Raw genomic sequence first — 22350 nt, forward strand, 5'->3', positions numbered from 1 at the left:
TTTACTCTAAGATTTGATTTAGACAAATATGAGATATCTAATAAGCGAAGAGCATAAGATTGAAAAGAAAATACTTTGTGTTAAGCTTAAAATATATAAAGTTTCACAATAATGGCAATGCCACTGACTATATTCATTTAAACATAATGTTTAATTTTTTCTTTTTATGCTAGTGCCTGGTTAGTCATGACCTATTATATACTATGTCACGACCCCATCCGTGGGCCCGTGACCGGCACTAGGGAATGGGTAGGCGTAAGGCCACCGAGTCCTGTAGTAAGCCTGACACTCACCACTGAAACAAATCTCATCTCGACTTTTACTATTATTAACACCATAATTTACAGTGACATTAAATTTTACACAATTAAATCGGTTTGCCAGAAGAAATAGGCGAGATTCGAAACTCAGAAAAATTTACAACTGATACATCTACTATTACTACTGCGGAGAATCTAAGATTTACCAATTTACATACCAAATCAAATACATCACCCGATGATGAAGGAGTCGGGTTACTGAATAAGAGTCGCGGGAAGACTAACAGTCACGCATCTAAAAGAAAATAAATTGAGACTGTCAGTCCTGAGAGTGAGTTAAAATCAAATAATCTAGAGACTATTGCAGTCTTCACAGAAAATATTAATTATTCGAATCAGTATATCAAACCATGCACGTAAATACAACTCATATTATAATCATACCATAATAAATAAATAAATAAATAAATAATATATTTTTACTTTTACGGGACGAGTGGCTCAGTAGAACCCTAACTCCAAATTCTAGTAGCCTTTTGGCTCTCTTAATCCAATAAGACGGGCGCCCAGAGAGCAATGCTCGACCAGGAACCTTACCTTCAGTCTAGTCACTTAAGTATCCAAATAAGCCGGCGCCCAGAGAGCAATGCTCTACCAGGGACCTTTATTCCAGCATCTCATTCCAATAGGACTGGCGCCCAGAGAGCGAAGCTCGACCAGGGTCCTTTACTCCAGCGTCTCACTCAAATTAGCCGAGAGAGCCATGCTCGACCAAGGCAAAACTCATAATAATCTTATTACCGCAATTTACTCAAATCAGCCCAGAGAGCCATGCTCGACCAGGGCGAACTCATAAAAATCTTATTACCCGTCCATGATCATTACCGGTGTGCACACGGTCCTGATGTAACCCATCAAGTGGCATGTTCTACGAAAGCCACATCCTCAAATCGAAATCATCACATTTAATAAATATCATTGTCTAATGAAATCATCCAACACATATCGAAGTAAAGATTAAACATTTAGGGTAAAGCAATGTGCAATTCGTGAGGGAAAATGATAACGTTTGTATTATTATAACGTTACTAATAATGATATTTATATTATTTCAATAATTAATAATCAAGTGAAATCATTTATATTGCGATACTAACAATCATATCAAGCATAAATTCTAAAATAGCATATTAAAATCAGACTTAGCAATAGTGCAATGATTAAATGACTTTAACTCACAGAATTGGGCGACCTCCTAGCTCTGCTCCGGTGCCTCGGTTGGAGCGAGCCGAACATACAGATCATCTAATCACGGAAAACAATTTATCAATTATGTTGAACAATTACAATTGACCCTAGGTCTAGATTCCTATGACTGACTGTTTAAGAATCTCGACTCGAATAAATTCTACCGAAAATTCGGCAGAACCTCCCCTACAACACGGACGTTTACCCCCCGTAAAACGGGTCCAGGACATGCCAGATAAACACTTCAAATATCCAACAACCAAATTTCACTATTTTCCCAACTTCACTACACAACACAAAACACGAGGCAAGCAACTGCCAGAGAAAATTAAACCAATAGACACACAATTAAACCAAGAATTTCCAAAATTTCAGGCCAGAGAAAATTACCGAGACGCTCGGTCGCTCGGTCGGCCTCCAGCCGCCCGATCGACGATCCGAACTCACCATCGGACTCGAAACGACGCGCTGACGACGATCCCTGCTTCCGATTTTCCGATCTGACACCCGATCATCCGGAGAGATTTGCGGACGATCTCGGCCGTCGATTTGCAAACCAAGCCCGATCGCCACAAAACTGGTGCCATTGAAAGCTTGAGCTGAGGAGAGTCGGGATATGCCCTCCGATCGTCCATAGCTCACCGGAGCTCGCCGGAAAAACCCAAAAACGTCGGTTGTTCCTCAAATTTCACTTTGCCGGATCTTGCAACTTCGGCCACCCCAGGCGTCGCCACTGCTGCCAGAAGAGAGCCCTTGCCGAGAGAAGCCGATCGCCACCGGAAATAGCCGACAAGGCCGCCGGGATCAGCCGAAAAAATCGCTTAGAAGCCGCTGCCTCCTTGCGCACTTGGCCGACGCCAATGGACATCATGCGCCCGATGGACGACGCCGCCGCCTTCCTCTCTCACTCTCTCTCTCTCTCCCGGCGTGCCCAACTTCTCTCTCTTCCTCTTCTTCTTTTTTTTTTCTTTCTTTTTCCTTCCATATCCACATCAGGCCCCTGAACTTTTCCTTATTAGAATTTGGTCCCTAAACTTTATTAATTACTTACAATTTCATCCAGAATAATTTCAATATAACCCCTAAACTTTCCTTTAGTCTTGTCAATTAAGCCCCTAACTATTTAATTTGGACCAAAATTAGAATTATTAAAAATATATAATTACAAAAATACCCTTGTCGACATAAACATTTACAAAAATACCAAACTCACAAATTTCCATTAGAACCCCATAAAAATAAAATTATACTTTTAATCCTTATTTCAAAATAAATTTCCAATTTAGTCCTAACACACAATTAAATTAAATAACCAATTTACTAATTATTTTCCAACTTAAATTTTAATACCACTAGTTAATTAAAATACCAATTTCTCCAAAATTCTTTTATAAAAACATCCTTTACAATTTCTTTTAAAATTTTCCAATATATATAATTTTATTTATACATATACATATACATTGAGGAAAAATTAGAATAACCAAAAATATAATCTACCCTTCAAATAATTTACTTAATTAATTCTTAAAATTTCAAACTAATTGGGTATAGAAAAATAATTCATTCAATTGACTAATATTAAAATTTCCATTAAATCATTTCAAATTAAACCAAATAAAAATAAAGCTAAAATTAACTTAAATAAAAACTCATTATTAAATATATAAAAATTTCGGGTATTACATACTAATTAATTTTTTAATAATAAATAATATTTTATTAAATAAATATAATTAGAGGATGAATTTAGAATATTTTTATCATCATAAAAATGTAATTAAATTTTATATTACACAATAATTCATAAGTAAAATAAAAATTGTATTAATGAGTCATTTTATTAAATTGTTATAGGATGTATTTGTTTATTATTTATTATTTTTATTGTAATTCTTACTAATAATAATACCTACATTTAAACGTTGTAGTTTTTTATTATTATTTTGAATTCGAGCTCGAGCGTATAGACGAGCCTATTATCAAACTTATAAACGAGTATGTTCACAAACTTTACAAACGAGTAAGATTATGAAATGTGCTCGCGAGCTTTATAAATGAACCGAGCTCGAGCTCGAGCTCACAAGCTTGTTTGCGAGCCAATAAACGAGCAGGTTCGTGGGCTAACAAACCAAACTCTGTCAAGCTCAAGCTCAAGCTCGAGCTTGGCTCGTCTAAATTAACGAATGACCTCAAATGAGGTTTTTATCAATTCGAGCTATCAATAACTCGCGGGACAATTCATTTATAGCCCTAAGCATAACGATGAACCAATCCCTTTAAAAAAATCTTCAAAATTATTTTTAAGTGAATCAAGGCTGCTTCTTAAAGATTTTATATCCTTTGAAAGTTCAGTATTGAAATCTTGACGCGGTTATTTTTCTATCTTCTTTGGCTTAATTTATGATTATAAAAATATCGCCGATACTTTTCATAATAATAATCATTCTTTTGTTCTCACAATCTATCATAAGATTGATAAATAAGATCTCGACGTCCTCTAGCAAATTCCTTTAGACAAAATATCTCACACGTATAATTTCACGTGTTTAACACTCACATTATAATTTTTTGTGCTTATAAAGGCTAAAATAATCAATTACCAAACAATCAAAATTGTAACGACTCAATTACCAATGAATCAAATTTAGAACACAGAAGTACACGAACTTGAAAACGAAACTAGACTTAATGAATAAGATTAAGTCTAAACTTAATAAAACACATAAGAATAAGAAGAAATAACAAAAAAACTAAGCTTGATGAACAAATTAAACGAAAAGGACATATTTGAATTATGTAGAATAAAGAACGTATTTAACACTTAAGAAACAAAGGGAACAAACAAATTGGACTCTAAAATAGCAAGGAATACGAATTGAACAAGAAAATACTTTAGACAAGAAAATAAATCACAAAGAAGAAGAAAATAACTAATTAAGATATTCTTTTTTATTTTTTTGACACTAAAAAAAATGAATCAACTAAAAAATAAAGGATATGTACTTGATTGATGAGCCAAAGCTCTGATATCAAATATATATATATATATTTCTAAAATTCATCCAAGCCAAGTCTATATAGTAAACATGACAATTGAGCTTAAATAACAATGTGATATGCGACCCATTTTTTAGTATTGGATTCCAAATAGCTTGACCTGATTATCTTGGGCTTATATTGTCTTGATCATGCCTCCATATGTCGGATTGAGTTGATAAAATTATCTTGAGGCCCATTGTCTTGATTAAGTCCAATCTCATTTGGATTTTTGAATCAGACTAAGACTCTTAGTTGGATTAGGATTCCTGGTGAAATAGAATTCCTTTCGTCGCTTGAACTCCTAATATCATCAAGACTCCTTATTATATTATGATTCCTAGTAGAATTAAGACTCTTTATTCAAGTAAGATTTTTTGAGCAAGTAGGATTTGCATCATTAGATTTTTTTTTTGTTAGAGTAAAATTTCTTGTGCTATATGGATTCTCATCATTTCCCATTTCTTTGAAAAGATTCGTCCTTGAATCTTGTTCGAATATTGTGAAAGAAGCAAGCATATAATCTCAAGGTACAGTAAGAACTCATTATTGACTTGTAAATCTTTCACAAAAACAGTTAGAAAAACTTTAAAATAAATTATATTTTCAGTATCAATAAACGACATGCTTAAAAAAACTTTATTACATCAAGCACTCAATTTTGACCTCATCTTCGACAATAGGATTGCCATTCATCTCATTTCATCTCACGAGTCCATCACCAGAAACTTCATGTTTCAGAATCTTTGACTACTTTATTTTTATTTTTATTTTTGTAATAGGATGTGATTTCTTTTTTGGTTTTTTTTTTCCTTGAATCTTTGAGTTCTTGACAGATTTATGTAGCTTTAATTTACAGGAGGTGAGGAAATTAAGAACGGTCACTTTGCGGGCCCCAGATGTTTAAAGAGTAAAAGAGCTGCTTTCATCGTCTCAGTTAAAGAGCAACTGTTTTGTTTACAAAGAATCTGGAAGGGAAAGCAAGCCAAACTTTTTCATGCATTTATTTTCTTTCTTTATTTTCTACATCACATAGCATAAGATCCCAATATTCAATCAATCTCTGACAACAACGGACAAAGAGAAATAAATAAATAAATAAAATCTTATACTGGAATTTTCTGAAACTTGACTTTCAAGAGAAGTGTTGCTTTCTCAAAGAGGTTATTATTGTAATCAAGAGGATAAAAGAGTAAGCATGAAGATTGTGAAAATTAGATAATTAAGAGGCTCATGCTTATACTCATCGGCTGTGTTGTAGTATATCATAAACATCAAGAACACCAGGAGGGAAAGCTGAATCTATTGCAGCTCTTACAGCAACCTTTGCCACCGAAGTAACATTGACAGGAGGTATAAAGAGAGGACCGATCAATGGGATTCGGGTCAGTGGCTTGGCATGCTTGAGTACCTGCAGTATTTATAATCAAACCAAGACCAATGAAACTTGTAAATAATAAAAGACTATGCCAATTGGCCAGCAATTAAACTACATCATGGACAAGAACAGAGACTTTACAACAAGTTTTTATGGCACTGCAGAAGAAACAACTAAGTAATTTAATATCACCCATGAGGCATTTGCCTTTTGGCGATTACTAATACTACTCATGCAAAAAAGAAAACATGCTAGACCTAGTGACTAGGACATTTCCCTTGTTAATTTGTAATGCTCTATTCTCGATCATTCACAAATGAGCAAATCTTGTTTTCCTATCCACAAATGTTGATAAACAGAATAACTGTGATGCAAAAGCAATTAATCTGTCTACACTGGAAGGATTTGAAAGGATATTTAAAATGACATCAGAAGGATGCACTTGAGCTGATAAAATCCTATACGCATCTTACCATCTCAAGTGGAGCCCCAATTACACTTAATGGTAACTTCATAGTCCCAATTCGTCGGCTCCCATGTATGAAACCTGGCCTAAGAATCACGCCTGCCATGAAAGAATTGAAGACAAACGTTCCTCAAAAACATTAGATTGTCCATGTTCTTTGCTGAAATAACTTTACCATTAATAAGGAAAAAGAAAGCATTAAATGTTCATCCTCATAAGTCCCAGTGTTTCCCATCAAACACTCGATGAACTCCTTGCAAACAACCAGCTTAATGAGAGTTTTAGAAAGAAGTTTACCAGGATGTCAGAAGGGGAAAATAATTACTGTAGTTTTACATGGGGATGACGTAACAGTTGAAAATGACTAAAGCAAAAGCATGCAGCATAGATGTCATGACAAGATGATGTACTTGGAAAACTGAAAGAATCAGTGGTAGCATAAAGTATTTAAGAATCTGGTACTGCACTGATTCATGGGCAGACCAAGAAAATCGAAAATAGGTCGAAGTAATACATAAAGCTATAATAAATATACTAAAATTGCAATATATGACGAGGCAAGTGATAAACTGACCACTGTATTGAAATTTCTTCATCAATTCAGTTTCAGTTGCTCTCTGCATCAAAGAAGACAAGCGTAAACCCTAAGCAGGAAGAATGAATCGGATTTTTTGAGCATTATAACTAAAAAAATATGGCATCAATAACACCACAATTGAGAGTGTTACTATCAGGATAGAAAGATATTGCCAAGATGCTTGGCTCCATTGGGAATTGAGCAAGAATAGAAACCATGAGTGCTTGACATAATAATTTGATAAATTGCTTGGGCATTTAATAAAGAGGGTTAACTCAAAACAAATGAAAAAATACCTTTCCTTCATAATATCCTCGTAATATATAGTTTATCAAGCCAAAATCAGCAGCAGATACATACACAAATTTTTTTACACCTGAAAGACATCCATGCAGATGGAGAAGGAAAAAAGAATAAAATATCTATGTAAAACTGCAAGTAAAAGAAAAAAGGTGTTAAACTGTTGACTCTCATCAAATAAAGTCAAAATTACATTTCACGCAGAAATGATTCCTCTTTAGCATAACTAACTTTAGGAAGTGTTTAAGCCATTGAAGTAAATAAGCAGCAGCATGGTGTTTAATCATTTCAATCAAACAGGTATGCAAGAACTCGGAACTCTAATATGCAAATTTGAAAAGAAAGTTACTAAAATGTATAACATAGAAAAATAATAATTGGACAATATAGATATGAGATCGAAATGAAGGAAACTTAGAGAAATAAAAGCATTAGAACGTCATTGAAACTAGATAAGTAGATTTTCAATCATTCAGTTTGCAATTTCGAGATTATGAGAACAATGATCATATTTTCTACTCTAAATCCAATATCATTGAAGTATTAAAGCAATTGAGGACATCAAATTAAGTAATAAAAGGTCTCAAGAGTATTCACTAGAGCTTAGATTTGACTCTAAATCCACTTTCACATTACTTCTCTCTAACTTCAACAGGTGCAATCCACTAAGCCAATATTGGTCTTTGTTGCAGATAATCCTAACCCCAAGATCCCAATAATGAAAATGAAACTGGCATAATCGACATCATAGGTTTATCGGCCTCATTCATTCATTCTGTGCATTCACCTAAATTGTTTTCATTTAAATCCATATTTGTTCACATGAACAGCTCTAACTTTACCATTCCAGTTCTATCAATGTTTTTGATATATATTTTATATGCAACTAATGGATATTTAACACAACCATAGACACAAAACTTAATTATCTTGGGATACAAAACATAATTATTAAAATCAAAATGGTGATGAAACCAATATCCACAGGTTAATAACCTATTACGTGCAACCATTAGAAACTTGCTAAAGATCTTGGATTTCTATGTTATGGCATTTATTTTATGAAAACCAGCTCGTGGCAGAACCAGAACTATTGGAAAATTTGAAAGGGATAAATCTGTGTCCTGTGCTGGTAATCGAACTAAAATCTAAAAGAATAATCTTGACTTTATTTCTTGCCCACAACTCTGAGATGCTTGTTCTTGTTCTCAATTGCTCTATACTTTGTGATAAAGCAATTATTCTTTCAAACTTTGCACTATTATTCCCCATAAGGAGGACATTAGGCATCTCTTGAATAGTTGAGCATGATTAAAGAAGGAAAAAGAAAAAGAAACCTGATGAGAGAATGATTCCATACCTTTCTCTGTGGCTGCTTTAATGGCATTTATATTTGCAGATCCATTGATTTTGTACATGTAAGAATTTGAGCCAAAACCTCCAACACAAGATATCTATAAAATCCATCTTAAAAAGGATTAGGTAATCATACCTATTGTTCAATGTACAAAGCATAAATGCAATTTTTCTATCCTAAGCACAGGGTAACATATTGCAGGAACTGAATGACAAGAGGATGTAAAAGTAATAAAAGATTCCTCTAAAAGACCCTTTTGGGAATTTGAATGTTAATATCCCCAGTAATCCCAAAAACTTTCACTATATAAAAAACAAAACCCCACAATGCTGCTCGCAAGAAATCATAAACTATCAACTTGCTAAGCATGCCAAATTGACACCAATCCATTCTGCCATTTGTCATAGCAGCTATAGGTTATTTAGTAACATGCAATTTTATTATTATTTTTAAAATATGAAAATGCAAGTGCAGTAGCATTCCATAACAATTTTTGGTGATTGGAAAACATTGATCAGCAACAAATCGGTGATTCTACATGCGGAAGTTTAAGACTATTTATACATAAAAAACTATTCATTCTCAGAATAGATAATCTAAAGCCAAGAGTGCTAATCAAAAGATCTTATACCACAGAGGTTACACCATCCATTGCATGCTCTAATGAATCAGGTTTAAGCAGATCCCCTGTAGGTGGAGAAAGACAATAAGTGTTGCACTCTATATATAACAAGTAGGACAAACGAATCATGCAATTACAACTCATGATGAACCTTGATGCCATACTATGCTGTCAGCCCAAGAATCATGTAGAGATGATCTCCCAGACCTAGCAATAAGAAATAAATAAATTAGCCAATGGCAGGTGGGGAAACTTGGGAAACGTTTTAATAACTTAAATAACTATATCATCTTTGTTTGTGGTCAATTCAAACTGCTCAACCTAACAGCTCTTCATAGCCAAGCTTCATTGGAAAGCTGAAATCACCAACATCATTTGAACATCAAATCTTTGTTGACAACTAATAAAGAAGCAATACCTACTAAGGCTGCATACTGTCAAACCATGCCCTAATGCTTCTTTGCATATATGTGAACCAACAAATCCATTTCCGCCCAAAACAAGGACCTAAATCAATGAATTGTTTCATCAGTAACAATGATTTCATGTACACCTAAATGGGAATAAACACATGTGTGTCAATTCTTCATTAGCAATTTTACATATAGCAACAAACCTTCTCTGTTGAAGGAGGTCCTGATTCAACTGTCTCTGCTTCCTCAACTTTTGATGCACCATTGACCGTATCAGAACTTGTAGACAGTGATCTCCCACATTTCAACACAGCCACTGAACTGCTTTAGAGTTGGTTTTGCGTTAGATTTCTTAAATTTGCAGACAGCAAAGAAATGCCTAACACAGTAGCATTGGATTTCCATGAGGAAAAAGAAAAATCAGAATGAAACAAAAAAACCTAAGAAATATAATCCAGATAAGAAAATCCCAAGCATATAAATTCTGTGACAAGTGGAAATCAATGCGAGTTCAATTTGCCATACGATCTTACTCTACCTCCCAACACGAAATGGTGAAAATCACAATTCATCAAATTAGAATGATAGGCCCATTAATTTCATCAATGCAAAAGAAAAGAAAAAAACATCTTAGAGGATCAGCCTAAACAGTATACTTGTCAACAAAAAAACAATAGAAACATGGAGTAGTTTAGGAAATTATATGAAACCCAGATGAGGACCCAACTATACAACTTGAGCCAAAAGGGAAAAGAAAAAAAAGCTCAAATCAAAATCACAAACAGGTAAAAATGTCATACTCAAAAAAGAACTTACTAGAGCCTTGGAAATGAGGCATTTGAACGCAGTAAACGCGACATAACAGCTGCAATTTTTCGCTTGTGTTAGCTGAGAAACATAATCTAGTTAAAGAAAATAAATGAGTTTGTTTTGGATTCACTTGGCGATGAATGTGAAGGTGAAAGTAATACCAAAACTCTCAACTACTTCAGCTCCAAGCGTATGGCGCGTAATATGGACATGTCTAACCGATTCTTCGGTGGCCCAAACACAGTGGCAAATTAGTTAATTTGGGAGTTTCACAGTAGAGATACGTAAATACACTTTTCTTTTCTTCCTTTTTCATTTTTTTTAAGTAAATTATTTCTCTGTTCTTCAAAAATAAAATCGTTTCGCCTGGAACATTGAGCCTATTTTGTCAACCCACAAAAACCAGACAGCAGAAAGGTAGCACTAAGCTTTTAAAGATTCTTCTTTTATCATTCATTGAACGAACCAACCAAAGCGAAAACATAAAAGTTCATATTTTTCTCAGTTCATATTTTTCTCATCTTTTTTCAAGTAAATTAGATTGACACTGAAGCTTCTGTGAGGTTAGAATTTCTACACTATCCAGACATTGATCGATTCCTTTTCTTTACTAATTAATTTAATTATTCATGAGTTTTTATGTTCAATCTCTTTCTATCTATGAATTTTATCAGAATTCATGCATTTTAGGACATCTCATTACCATTGATGTATCTTTTTTCTTTAATAGTTTTTGATGTTTTCTTTTTGGGTCCTTGTATGATTGCCTTTATTATTTTTGTTGTTTATCAATATGTTCTATCTGTAGTGAGAAAAATCCATTTGGATTTTCTGAAAAAAGATTGCTTATTGTTTTTGCTGGCTTTTCCACTGTATTTTGTTTTTTGGAAAACTGATTGACATTAGCTGAGCATTCACGATATCTAATTTGTGTTAACACAATTATTTATCAAAGTTGCTGATTGTACCTTCTTTAAATCTGGCACCCATTATCTGCTAATTGAATTTCCCACTTGTTACTATGAATGGAAATCTCTTGATTTAAAATCAATTCCTTAATCAATGAAGAGTATTATTTTGTTGTCTCATTTTTCTTCCTCTTTTCTTTTTGGAGGGGTTGAGTTGTCACTTCAGTCTGCAGTTAAACACCTTCCTTGACATTTCATTTATATGTTCATTATGGAAATACAGGAACATAAAATAGATTAAAGCATGGGAAGTCCACACCAGCCTAAGAGGAGAGTGGCATTTGTGCTTATTGATGGGTTGGGTGATGTGTCATTACCAAGGTTTGGGTCCAAGACTCCTTTGCAAACAGCGAATGTTCCAAACTTGGACGCTATTGCATCTTCTGGAGTCAATGGCCTTATGGATCCTGTTGAAGTAGGTTTGGGTTGTGGAAGTGACACTGCTCATCTTTCACTACTCGGTTATGATCCGCGAGTTTATTATAGGGGTCGAGGTGCATTTGAATCAATGGGCGCTGGACTGGCTATGTCACCTGGTGATATTGCATTCAAGGTAAATCATAATTATATATTCGATAGTATTTTTTTTCTTTCCATCCTTTTCAATATTCTTAGACTAATGTTTTATGGTTGTATTTATGTGTGTTGAAAAAAATACTTGCACACTTTTTTCCAAAACTTTTGTTGTGTCTTTTCACTGTTAGCCTTTATATTTGATTTAAGTAACTACTTTTTGCTCTGTAGTCAAATTTTGCAACATTCGATGAGAAAACTGGAATAGTCACCAGTAGAAGAGCTGACAGGCACTTTGAAGAGGAAGGGCCAATTCTTTGTGCAGCTCTGGATAGGATGAAGTTGCCATCTTACCCTGAGTACGAAGTCAGAGTCAGGTGCACATAACTTAGCTAACCTTCTTGATTAATCTAGGAAAATGTTAACCATCTCTTTGGAACTTTGAAGTTCCCACTTTCTTTGTGCTATCCTTCCCGACATGCAAAGCAAAGTGATGGGCTAGGAATCATAGCCAAGAAAAAGATGATGAAAAATCACTTCATACAGGTATGCAACAGAACATAGATGCGGAGTGGTTGTAAAAGGACCAAGATTGAGTGGAAATATTTCAGGAACAGATCCATTGAAAGACAACCGCTTACTTCTACAAGCTGAAGCCTTAGCTGATACTGATGAAGCAAGGCATACAGCTGCAGTTGTCAATGAATTGTCCAGGGAGATGTCACGGATTCTGCTCTCTCACCCACTGAATGCAAAACGAGCTGCAGAGGGAAAGAACATTGCCAATGTCGTCCTATTACGAGGATGCGGTATTCGAATTGAGGTATGTTTTCTGCATCCATCCATTTCATGACTTTGTTTCCTGTTTTCTGGGAAAGAAATAGGCATCCTTGTAAGAACAAAATTTTAAAAAAACTCATCTTGAAGTATTTTTTACTCCTCTTCGAACAAATCTTGGAGCATATGTTACTCTCCGAATTTTGGTTGAATTGTTTGTGACTGTACTTTCTTTAAGTTTTTGAAGGGGAAATTGGTTGTACTGAACACCAATCCTAGTTTATGTTCTTCACCTATGTTATATTCTTGATTTCTATTCCATTATTAGAGCTTTCAAAACGATTGAAAAGAAGATACCCCCAATACTGAACAACTTTACATCATGAAGTAATAATGAATAACTTGCATCACGATAAGTTTTTTCTGTTGTTATGCAGGTTCCCTCATTTGAAAGAAAACATGGTTTATGGCCATGCATGGTAGCTCCCACTAAGATTATTGCTGGTTTAGGCCTATCACTTGATATTGACATTTTAGAAGCTCCTGGGGCTACCGGAGATTATCGTACACTTTTGACTTCCAAAGCTTCTGCCATAGCCAAGGCACTTTCTGCTCCTTTGCAGTCCTGCCCTAATGTTTTTGTGCCAGGGGAGGATGAGCTCAAACCGGGCAGAGCAGATGGTTATGACTTTGGGTTTCTCCACATTAAGGTCTTAATATCTGAGCATTGTTTTATTTCTTTCTAGTGTTTCTACAACCAGAAGGATCATTCCAAAATGTGGCCTTTTTCTAACAGAATGACTTATCTTTCTTTTTCTTTTTTCTTTTCATTTTCTTTTTCATTTTATCCTATGTTTTTAAACTGAGGTTTCAAAAGTTGTAATGGTAGGGGGCGAAGGGAAAAACTGCAAGCCGAAATCAGTTTTAAATTTTCTTCCTTTTTTATTCTCTTGCTTTTTTGCCTTTTTTTTTTTTACAAACTTTTCATTAGTCAAGATTGTAACAAAAATAAAATATTACCGAAGGGTTCTATTCAAGGCTTATAATGTAATAGGCTGCCAATTTGAGATAGACCATGTATCTAATATTTACAGCTTGAGGACTAACAAGATGAATTCTGTTCAATAATTGGGGATTGAATACCAAAATGTCAGCTGATTGGACTTGGGCAACCAGAGTTAAATAGATCTTCAGCATGCTGTTTTACAAAACATCTTACTATATTCTTTGACAAGTCAAAGGCTAATTCAATGGCTCAAGAATCGTTTGAATCTTGACATGCTATTTTCTTTGGCTATGTTCTCGTCTGCCCATTTTCTTTCTTACCTTGGTTGAGTTTGTTTAAAAGGTTGACTGCGTATGGCCTAAGTGCTTTGTCATAATCGTGATGGTATCTTGGTATTTCAGGCAATAGATGATGCAGGTCATGATAAGGCAAGCATTTTTAAAGTTAAGGGATTGGAAGCAGTAGATCGAGCTATAGGTCAGCTTGCCAAGCTTCTTTGGCAGGCTGAATCAACCGGGAACTTCCAGTATTTCCTTTGTGTCACTGGTGATCACTCTACTCCAGTTGAATATGGAGATCACAGTTTCGAACCAGTTCCATTTGCCATGTGCCGGTTAACAGATTTTGTGGGTGCTGTGGGTGGAGAGTCCAATATTGTGGCAACTTCCCTCGAACCATTTCCTCTCCCAACAATTAAGGCTGGTGAAGACCTAGAGGAAGATAAGATGCCGAAGGAGAGTGGTAACCAAGAACTTAAAGCTTTCGGTGGTGATTCAGTCTGTGAATTTAGTGAGATAGCAGCAGCAAGAGGATGTCTTGGAAGATTTCAAGGAGGAGAAATGATGGGTGTCATAAAGGCATTTCTCAAGCTAAATGCTTGACATGCTTTTGAAGGAAAAATAAAAAGACGGTTAGCTTAGGTGACAGGTTTTGCTAATAAGCTTGTTATTTAACTCAAAAAAAAAAAAAAAAGACAAAAAAAGAAAAAAGCAATCAGCTGATGATGCTTTTTTTCTTTCTTTTTACATCATTAGAATTTTCAAGGCACTTTGGTTTTACATTTAAAGAAAATTACACAAGTTGTATGATTTTCTCATAGCTTTGATCTCGTAATTTTCTTAGTTGTTTCATTCATAACATCAAAGGCATATGCTCTGCATTCTCTTGTTTGCTTATTACTAATGTCTTAGCAAGGATGTGTTAAATTTTTAGCAAATTTACACGGATGTGTAAAAAAAGGGACCTAGCTAACTTTTATGGTAACTTTTATTATCATGCAAAATCTTATAAAAATATGCTTAAAACTAAAAAATTTACTTATGAAAAACACGCATGCTCTAAGCTAAAAAATAATAGATTTAAAAGCCAAAAAATTGTAGCAAGTCAATCTTAACAAAATTGAAACACCAAATATCAAGAAATCAACTAAAAATGTTGACAACAATTTCTGATACAAATTTAACAAAATTGAAATACCAAATTTCAAGAAATTAATAAAAAATTTCGATAACTACACAGCAGAAACGAAAGAATGAAATTTCTTCAAGATACATTTATCAAATTTTAAATGTGAAAACAGATAATTCAATTTCATTCATCTTTTTTTTTTTATTGTTTTGAAAAAATTGCATTAATTTTTTTTTAAAAAGTATATTATATGATTATTTTAAATATTAAAATACAAAATAAAATTATTATAGAATTTAAGTCCTCGAATTTAAAAATAAGTAAGCAGCTAAAATTATTTTATAGAGAATCCAGAAAATTATATATAACGAGTATGCAAAAGTATAATAAAAGAATTTGTGATAAGATGTATTACATAATCACTTTTATTGGCCTAACATGCACATACATGTGCAAAGAATTTGTGATAAGTGCTTTGTGTGTAGACAAGCTAAGTCTAAATCTAAGACTCATTGATTATATTGTTAGATATTGATATTAAAACATAAGGAAATGTACAACAGAAGCAACTTAAAATTTTTCTTAAAACCTAAGGAAAGGGTCAACAGAAGGATCTCATTAATTAAGATATTCATAACAAAAAAAAAAAAAGCAAAAGATGGAGAAGGCTTACAAAGGAAGTTTTCGGTCAATCCAAGGAGTGCTTCTTGCTTTGTTGATTCTTAATTCTTCAAGGATGATTAATGCACTTTAAAGCTATTCAAGTTACTAGCCTCTTTTGGTGATTCACACAAGCTTCTAAGCAAAGATATCACTGAACCACTTTTAGGAGATTGAGAAGAGATGTTAGAGATCGATTGCTAGTTCTAAGCAAAGGGGATGAATCAATTAATATTATTGATTGATTTACTTAGGGTATATATCTCAAAGAAGACATTTTTCTTTCTTAGATATGCAGCCAACCTTCCAACCTTAACCCTTGCCGCCCCATATAATCTCTTTCTATATATATGGCCTTTAATCAAAATCCTTAAAGGTTTAGGGTTTCTACAAAACCATAACTTACTTTAAGTTAGGCTCTGTTATCCTAAATAGACTTTAATTAATATAATAACTAATCCATAGATAATAACCCATCATAGGCCTATTATACAAGGCCTACTAGCTCTTAATTAATTGACCTTTAATTAAGCCCATATAACCCAGTGCTTAAAGCCTTTTTTTAATCCTCACTTAAAGTCTATTTGTGTGTAGCCCAAAAGATTCCTAAGATGTTGGCAATGAATATGGATTATGAATTAAACTTTTTTAATTCAATGTTAATTCTTTAATTTAACTTAATCCATATTCATAGATCAAAATTAGCATCTAGCAATGCATCATAACCATTAAAATGTGTAGGAATGGTTAAAGTGCTTTAATCGACCTTTGTAGCGAACATTCTTAGAACGTAATGCAATCATTTTATTGTACATTTATCTTAATTGATTCATAGATTATGGATGCAAGTGTCAACTTTATAATTGAACCAATCATATTTGTTCTTGATAATTGCATATAATATTTTGAATAAGATCTATGAAACACTTTTCATATTCTTCATTCATACAATAGCCACAAAATTTTATTGTGGATACCTTATTTTTTAACCAAGTGAAGACTGTGGCAGAACCATCTAAATAGATAAGATTTATTAAGGTGCAAGTGAGTTTTTGACAAAAACTAATATGAAAATCTTTGCCCAAAGGTTGAACAAAGAAATCTTAATAAGTTACATACTTAATCAAGGGGTTGATTAGTAATGTAAGTATAAGTATCAATCTATATAGAACAAACTAGTTTATATGAAGGGGTTAGTGGAATATAATAATATTCCCTAATATTATATGTTATGGACATATAGATAAAGGAAAAGTGCCAAGTCCCTTATCATGTGTCTACCGAAATTTATAAATCCATAAAGAGTTAGAACATGCAATTTACTTTCTAGGATTGAGATCTATAGAGATAGATGCTTAAAATTGGACGAATGTTCTAGACTTTGAATATATAGACATATATATTAAAAAGTTTAACATGGAAGAATTAAAAAAAGATTTTGGGCGATGTCTCATGACAATATCTCTTTCCAAAGATATGTGTCATAAACACTTATTGAGAAAGAGGTGATTAATAGAATGATTTATGCCAAAATAAAATATTCTATTATATACATAATGTTATGTAATGTAGTAGAATTTATGGTTATTCTAGATATTGATTGTGAATCACATAGAATAAACTCACAGGATATATTAATTTTATTTTTAAAAGGAAAGCATGACTTTGGAAAGAGTTTCAAAAGGAGATTCTTACAACTTGAGCTTAATACATCTCATTATACTTGAGGCAATGTATGAGATATATTTGGATCTTTAATATTTTTTCAAGAATGAGGTGTAGTTCTTAAGTATTGTTGATCTAAAGAGTTGGATAGACAATAGAGCCATTTTCAAAGAACCAAGTTTTGATCTGTGATCCAAAATTTGTATTGAAGCATTACCATTAAATGACATATTAGTAAAATATAAAGATAAAATAAATATCCATTGAGGATACAAAGTTGACCCTCTAACAAGGTTGTTTGACGTAGCAAGAATATGATTATTATAAGAAAGAGTTCGATATTAGATACCATGATGATTGGCTTTAATTTTGCTTAAATGAAAGTGGGAGATTGTTAGAGTATGCCCTAAAGACAAGGAGTTGTCAAATGATCTGTGTTAATTTATACATCACAATTATTGGCATACAATTATAATCAAGGCATTATTTGACTTTAATAGTACGAGTAGTAGAGTATTATCAAGGAATAATCCAAACAGTTAGAGATGAATACCATGGACCTTAATCCCCGCTTAATAACAAACCTCTTATTCAATATTAAGTCACATATAAGAACATGATTAAGTTGCCTTCCATGGTGAAAATATGAATGAGAACTTTGTTCATAGGCTAATTTGTTAAGCATACCCAAGGTTAGTATTACCTAAGCATGTTTTCTATTTTAATTAATGTGTCTTAATTAATTATTTGATATAATTCGGATGCACATACTTATAATTATATGAAGTTAGAGGCATGAATTAGGTGAAACATATATGATATTTAGATAAACGTCGTTATCGCCTATTGATCTAGAAGTTGTACATAGATACAATTGACAAATAGTTGTCTATCTAATTTACTTTAATATAGTTTGTTGAACATACTCAAGGTCATATTAAAATAAATAGGATTCTAGCCCACTATGATAGCTAAATTGTTAGCATCCCGAGTTGATAGTGTTGATTATCTTGACTTGTTTGATAAAGAACTTGATTTTCCTGATAATAGATGTTGATGAACTCAATTAATTCTGGAATTAATGTGATTATTTAGTCTTGTTAGATATTTAAATCTTGTTAAATAAGGAGTGTTCTTGTCTATAGGGATTTCTATATAAGTATCCTAGTTAGCATGGGACTCCTTGTCTTAAGCCATATCGTAGCTGTCTTAGGATTATAATTACTTGTCCTAAAATGATTAGGAAATTAATTAAAAGGTTGTCTTAATTAATACAAGTAATATTTATTCTTTAGGACAAGGACTTGTAGCTGGACTAGGAAGTTGTCCATATTAAAACAAGAGTTTGACTTTTGTTCTAAATTCTACACATGGCCGAAAATCACATAAATTATAAGGGAATTTATATTTTTAAATTTGATTTAATTAATTTATATTCTCATTAATTTATGTTATCCTAGAACTTATGTTTTAGTATCCTAGTATGACTATGGTTTTTGTCTTAATTAAGATATAAGTTTGACTTATGTCTTAATATTTAATATTTTGTGTCCTAAAATAACATAAAATTAAAACTAAAGATATTTTAACAAGAATTAGTTATTAATTAAAATAAATTTAATTAATTTTAGTTCTCTACAACTTTCTTCAACTAAAATTAAATCTTTGTTTCCTAGTATGACTAGGATTAGTAAAGTTTGTTTGGTGAAAGACTGACTTTATATCTTTATTTTTTATTTTGGCAAAAAATTACACTCTAAGATAAGAAGAATTATTCTTTTTGAATATGATTTAATTATTTTAATTCTCAATACTCCATTTAGTCCTAATTGCATGTAATGATCAAATAACTTGAATTATGCTATCTTGATTCTTTTATATGCTTTATATAATATGATTATATTTGGCATGATGGATGGTTATGGACTATAAAGACCGATGCGATTGTGTTGAATGGTTGAATGTTTTGATTTGGTATTTTTAAAATAAGGACTGCATTCCTTGCCTTTCTCTAATTTTCTCTAGGCTGTAAAATTCTTTTCTCATCTAACTTCCCTTGGATGCAACTCAAGGTTTCTCCAGGTCTTATGTAATAGTTGTATTGTTTTAAATTAGTTAGATAGAATTTAATTTTATAATCTGGATGGAGATATGACGCTAAATAGAGATGAAAGAGATATTGCTTCAAGACTTGAAGATCATGAAGGCAATACTTAGGTTTTGACCATCTAGTTATCTTTGATGGCTTGAGATAATTAATTTAGAAAGTCCATAGTCATTCATAATAGTTTGGCATGCTTAACTTATATTATATATGTAATATACATATGTGCACGATCATGCCAAATCATGAAACCCTTATATTCGATATATTGTATGTTCATGCCAAAGACATGAGACCTTAATCGCCACTTAATAACAAATCCCTCGTTCAATATTAAGTCACATGTTAAGAACATGATTGAGTTGCGTTCCATAATTAAAATTGGAATAAGAGCCTTGTTCATAAGTTAATTTTTTTAGTCACTCAAGGTTGCAGATGCACCCAATGAGGTAGTTCAAGAGTACAAAAAGTGTGAAGAAGATGATGACCAAGTTGTTTGTTTGATGTTAGGAAGTATGACTTCTGAACTACAAAGATAAGATGAGAATATGGATGCTCAGACTATCATCTTATATTTCAAGGAAATGCTCTTGATACGCATCAAGGGGACATTCGTGTGGGCCTACTATATAACACTCCAACCCAAATTACTTCATTATATTTATCCCATACATCAAAACGCGTACATTTCTGCTTTGATTAATCAACAATAACATGATTTCTCTTCTACGCACGTGGATTTGCATCTCGTCTTGCTTAACCATCACATCACGCCTAATGCTTATGCTAATAGGAGTCCTAATGCCTACAGCAATAAGGAATGATGGAGAACCCAATGGTGCAAATCTTGAATTCAAATATTTGGGCAAGCCTCGATTCACATGATTCCCTCTTTCCTTCAAAAGATTCATTCACGATCATTCAGAGAATGATATCAATACTTGATTAACATTTTTTCTTTCTTCACATTGTCTAAGCATTGGATCAATGCCTATGAGTGCTGCTTCCCTGTAGTTTCATTCAATACTCGTGTTTATGCTTGTCAAATAAAACCAAATGATCATGCTAGAGAGAGACTAGAAAGAGATACACAAAAGAAATGAACAAAATGAGAATATAGGTAGGATTTCATATCTGATAAGGAAAGTCATAAGTTGTTTCTTCTCTTCCATATGGCTAAGCGTAAGGATCAAATCAAATTGATTTAAACACATGGGTGGACTAATAACACAAAAGAAATAAAGGACATGAGTGATGAGTCTAGGTTAGCTAGCGCGAGTCTTCATAAGTCTATAAAGTTCTTAAAAGAACCCATAACTTGATTTCCTACTTCACTAGCCTCAAATATTCGGTTGCATGCAGTTTTCATAGTGCAAAAGCCCTCAAGTAAACAACTGAAATAATATGCTCACTAGCCTCAAATATTCGGTTGCATGCGATTTTCATAATGTGAAAGCCCTTATTCCATAAGGAGAAGAAATTAAAAGTAAAGATGAATAAATAAATAGAGATGAATAAACTAAAGTCAAATCAAGAACTAGAAAGGAGTTGACAGATCATCAACTTTCGCAGTACTAAATTTTATGAGCTAGCTTAACGAAAATAAGGGGTGATATGTCCCTTGATAATCTATTAAATAGAATCAATATCAATCCATTTTAAGGATCTATCTAGAACAAGATAAATGGTACGCAACTAAGAATTCACAATAATCTATTGAATGAACCCTCACTATCAATTAATAGTTAACAAAGTTGCAATGTTCAAAACAATTAGCCCACACAGGCACTTAGAAAGAGAACACTCTCAATAACATTAAAATCCAAGATTCATCAACTTATGCCATTCGGCTACATAGGGTTAAAATAGATAAAGAAACCTACTTTACTATTTGCTAAATAGGAATAAACTAAAGTATATGCTAAATAGAGGTTTTTCTAAACAACAAAATAAGCAACTATGCTTAATTATGGAATAATAAAAACCTATTCTAAAAGGAATTAATAAAAGAGTACCAAAATAACAAAATAAGAAAGTTAATTGATTAACTCAATCTTAATCAAGAAAAATGTGATTAAATCAATCAAGATATATTCCTAAATAATTAAGATATGCAATTGCCTTAATTTCCTTTTCAAGGTGATACACCATTAAGGCAATAAGACACAAAATGGCGCCTCTTTGGTTTCCTCTTTAAGGAATTTCATCCCTCATTTATTCTTTAGCATATTCGGTCGAACAAGCTTCTTCATAGCCTAACATATTATATTAGATTAATAACACTTTAACTAATTCTAACTCACCATGTGCTATTGTATTTTGGCCTAAATACCTTGTATGAGTCCATTAAGGCCTCCTTCCTTCTCTTAGCTCTACCTCTTTTAATTAGATCTCTTGAATGTGTAATGGATCCTTTGGACTTGGAGTAACATTCGGCCATTGACTTGAAGTTGGATCATGACTTGGCTTTGACTCTTGATACGCATCAAGGGGAAATTCAAGTGGGCCTACCTAATAACACTTCAGCCTAAATTACTTCATTATATGTGTCCCAAATATCAAAAAGCACGCATTCTCGGTTGGATTAATCAAAAGCAACATGATTTCTCTTTTACGCGTGTGGATTTGCGTCTGGTCCTGTTTAATCATCACGTCACACCCCAATGCCACCAGTCAAGATTTCAATTGCGTTCCTTGATTCCTTACACCAATCTTTGTGTCATCAGGAGTCCTCTTGTGTAGAGGAACAAAGAATGATGGAGACTCCAATGGTGAAAATC

The 22350-nt window shown here is 33.1% G+C and overlaps 2 protein-coding genes across 6 annotated transcripts; one reads left to right on the top strand and one right to left on the bottom strand.

Annotated features, from left to right (window-relative positions):
• Positions 1 to 5516: 5516 nt before the first annotated feature.
• LOC8272316 (uncharacterized protein At1g32220, chloroplastic) lies at positions 5517 to 10751 on the bottom strand. Of its 3 annotated transcripts, none has more exons than XM_048374278.1 (11): positions 10632 to 10751; positions 10477 to 10525; positions 9864 to 9981; positions 9666 to 9754; positions 9399 to 9454; positions 9257 to 9312; positions 8629 to 8722; positions 7265 to 7344; positions 6966 to 7008; positions 6399 to 6490; positions 5517 to 5958 (listed from the first exon to the last, which is right to left on the bottom strand). In XM_048374278.1, exons 2-11 carry the CDS (start codon positions 10518 to 10520, stop codon positions 5791 to 5793), a joined length of 840 nt encoding a protein of 279 aa, XP_048230235.1. In that variant the 5' UTR covers positions 10521 to 10525; positions 10632 to 10751; the 3' UTR covers positions 5517 to 5790. The 3 variants fall into 3 exon arrangements, with proteins under 3 accessions (XP_048230235.1, XP_048230236.1, XP_002521204.1); XM_048374279.1 differs by having other exon boundaries at positions 9864 to 9984; positions 10632 to 10713; XM_002521158.4 differs by having other exon boundaries at positions 10477 to 10664.
• On the top strand, positions 10733 to 14832 carry LOC8272315 (probable 2,3-bisphosphoglycerate-independent phosphoglycerate mutase). Of its 3 annotated transcripts, none has more exons than XM_048374277.1 (6): positions 10733 to 10754; positions 11662 to 11991; positions 12183 to 12328; positions 12498 to 12774; positions 13166 to 13438; positions 14136 to 14832. In XM_048374277.1, exons 2-6 carry the CDS (start codon positions 11683 to 11685, stop codon positions 14613 to 14615), a joined length of 1485 nt encoding a protein of 494 aa, XP_048230234.1. In that variant the 5' UTR covers positions 10733 to 10754; positions 11662 to 11682; the 3' UTR covers positions 14616 to 14832. The 3 variants fall into 3 exon arrangements, with proteins under 3 accessions (XP_048230234.1, XP_015576042.1, XP_048230233.1); XM_015720556.3 differs by lacking the exon at positions 10733 to 10754 and adding an exon at positions 10755 to 10887; XM_048374276.1 differs by lacking the exon at positions 10733 to 10754 and adding an exon at positions 10814 to 11033.
• Positions 14833 to 22350: the final 7518 nt, after the last annotated feature.

The sequence above is a fragment of the Ricinus communis genome, chromosome 5 (assembly GCF_019578655.1).
Source record: "Ricinus communis isolate WT05 ecotype wild-type chromosome 5, ASM1957865v1, whole genome shotgun sequence".
NCBI lineage: Eukaryota > Viridiplantae > Streptophyta > Magnoliopsida > Malpighiales > Euphorbiaceae > Ricinus > Ricinus communis.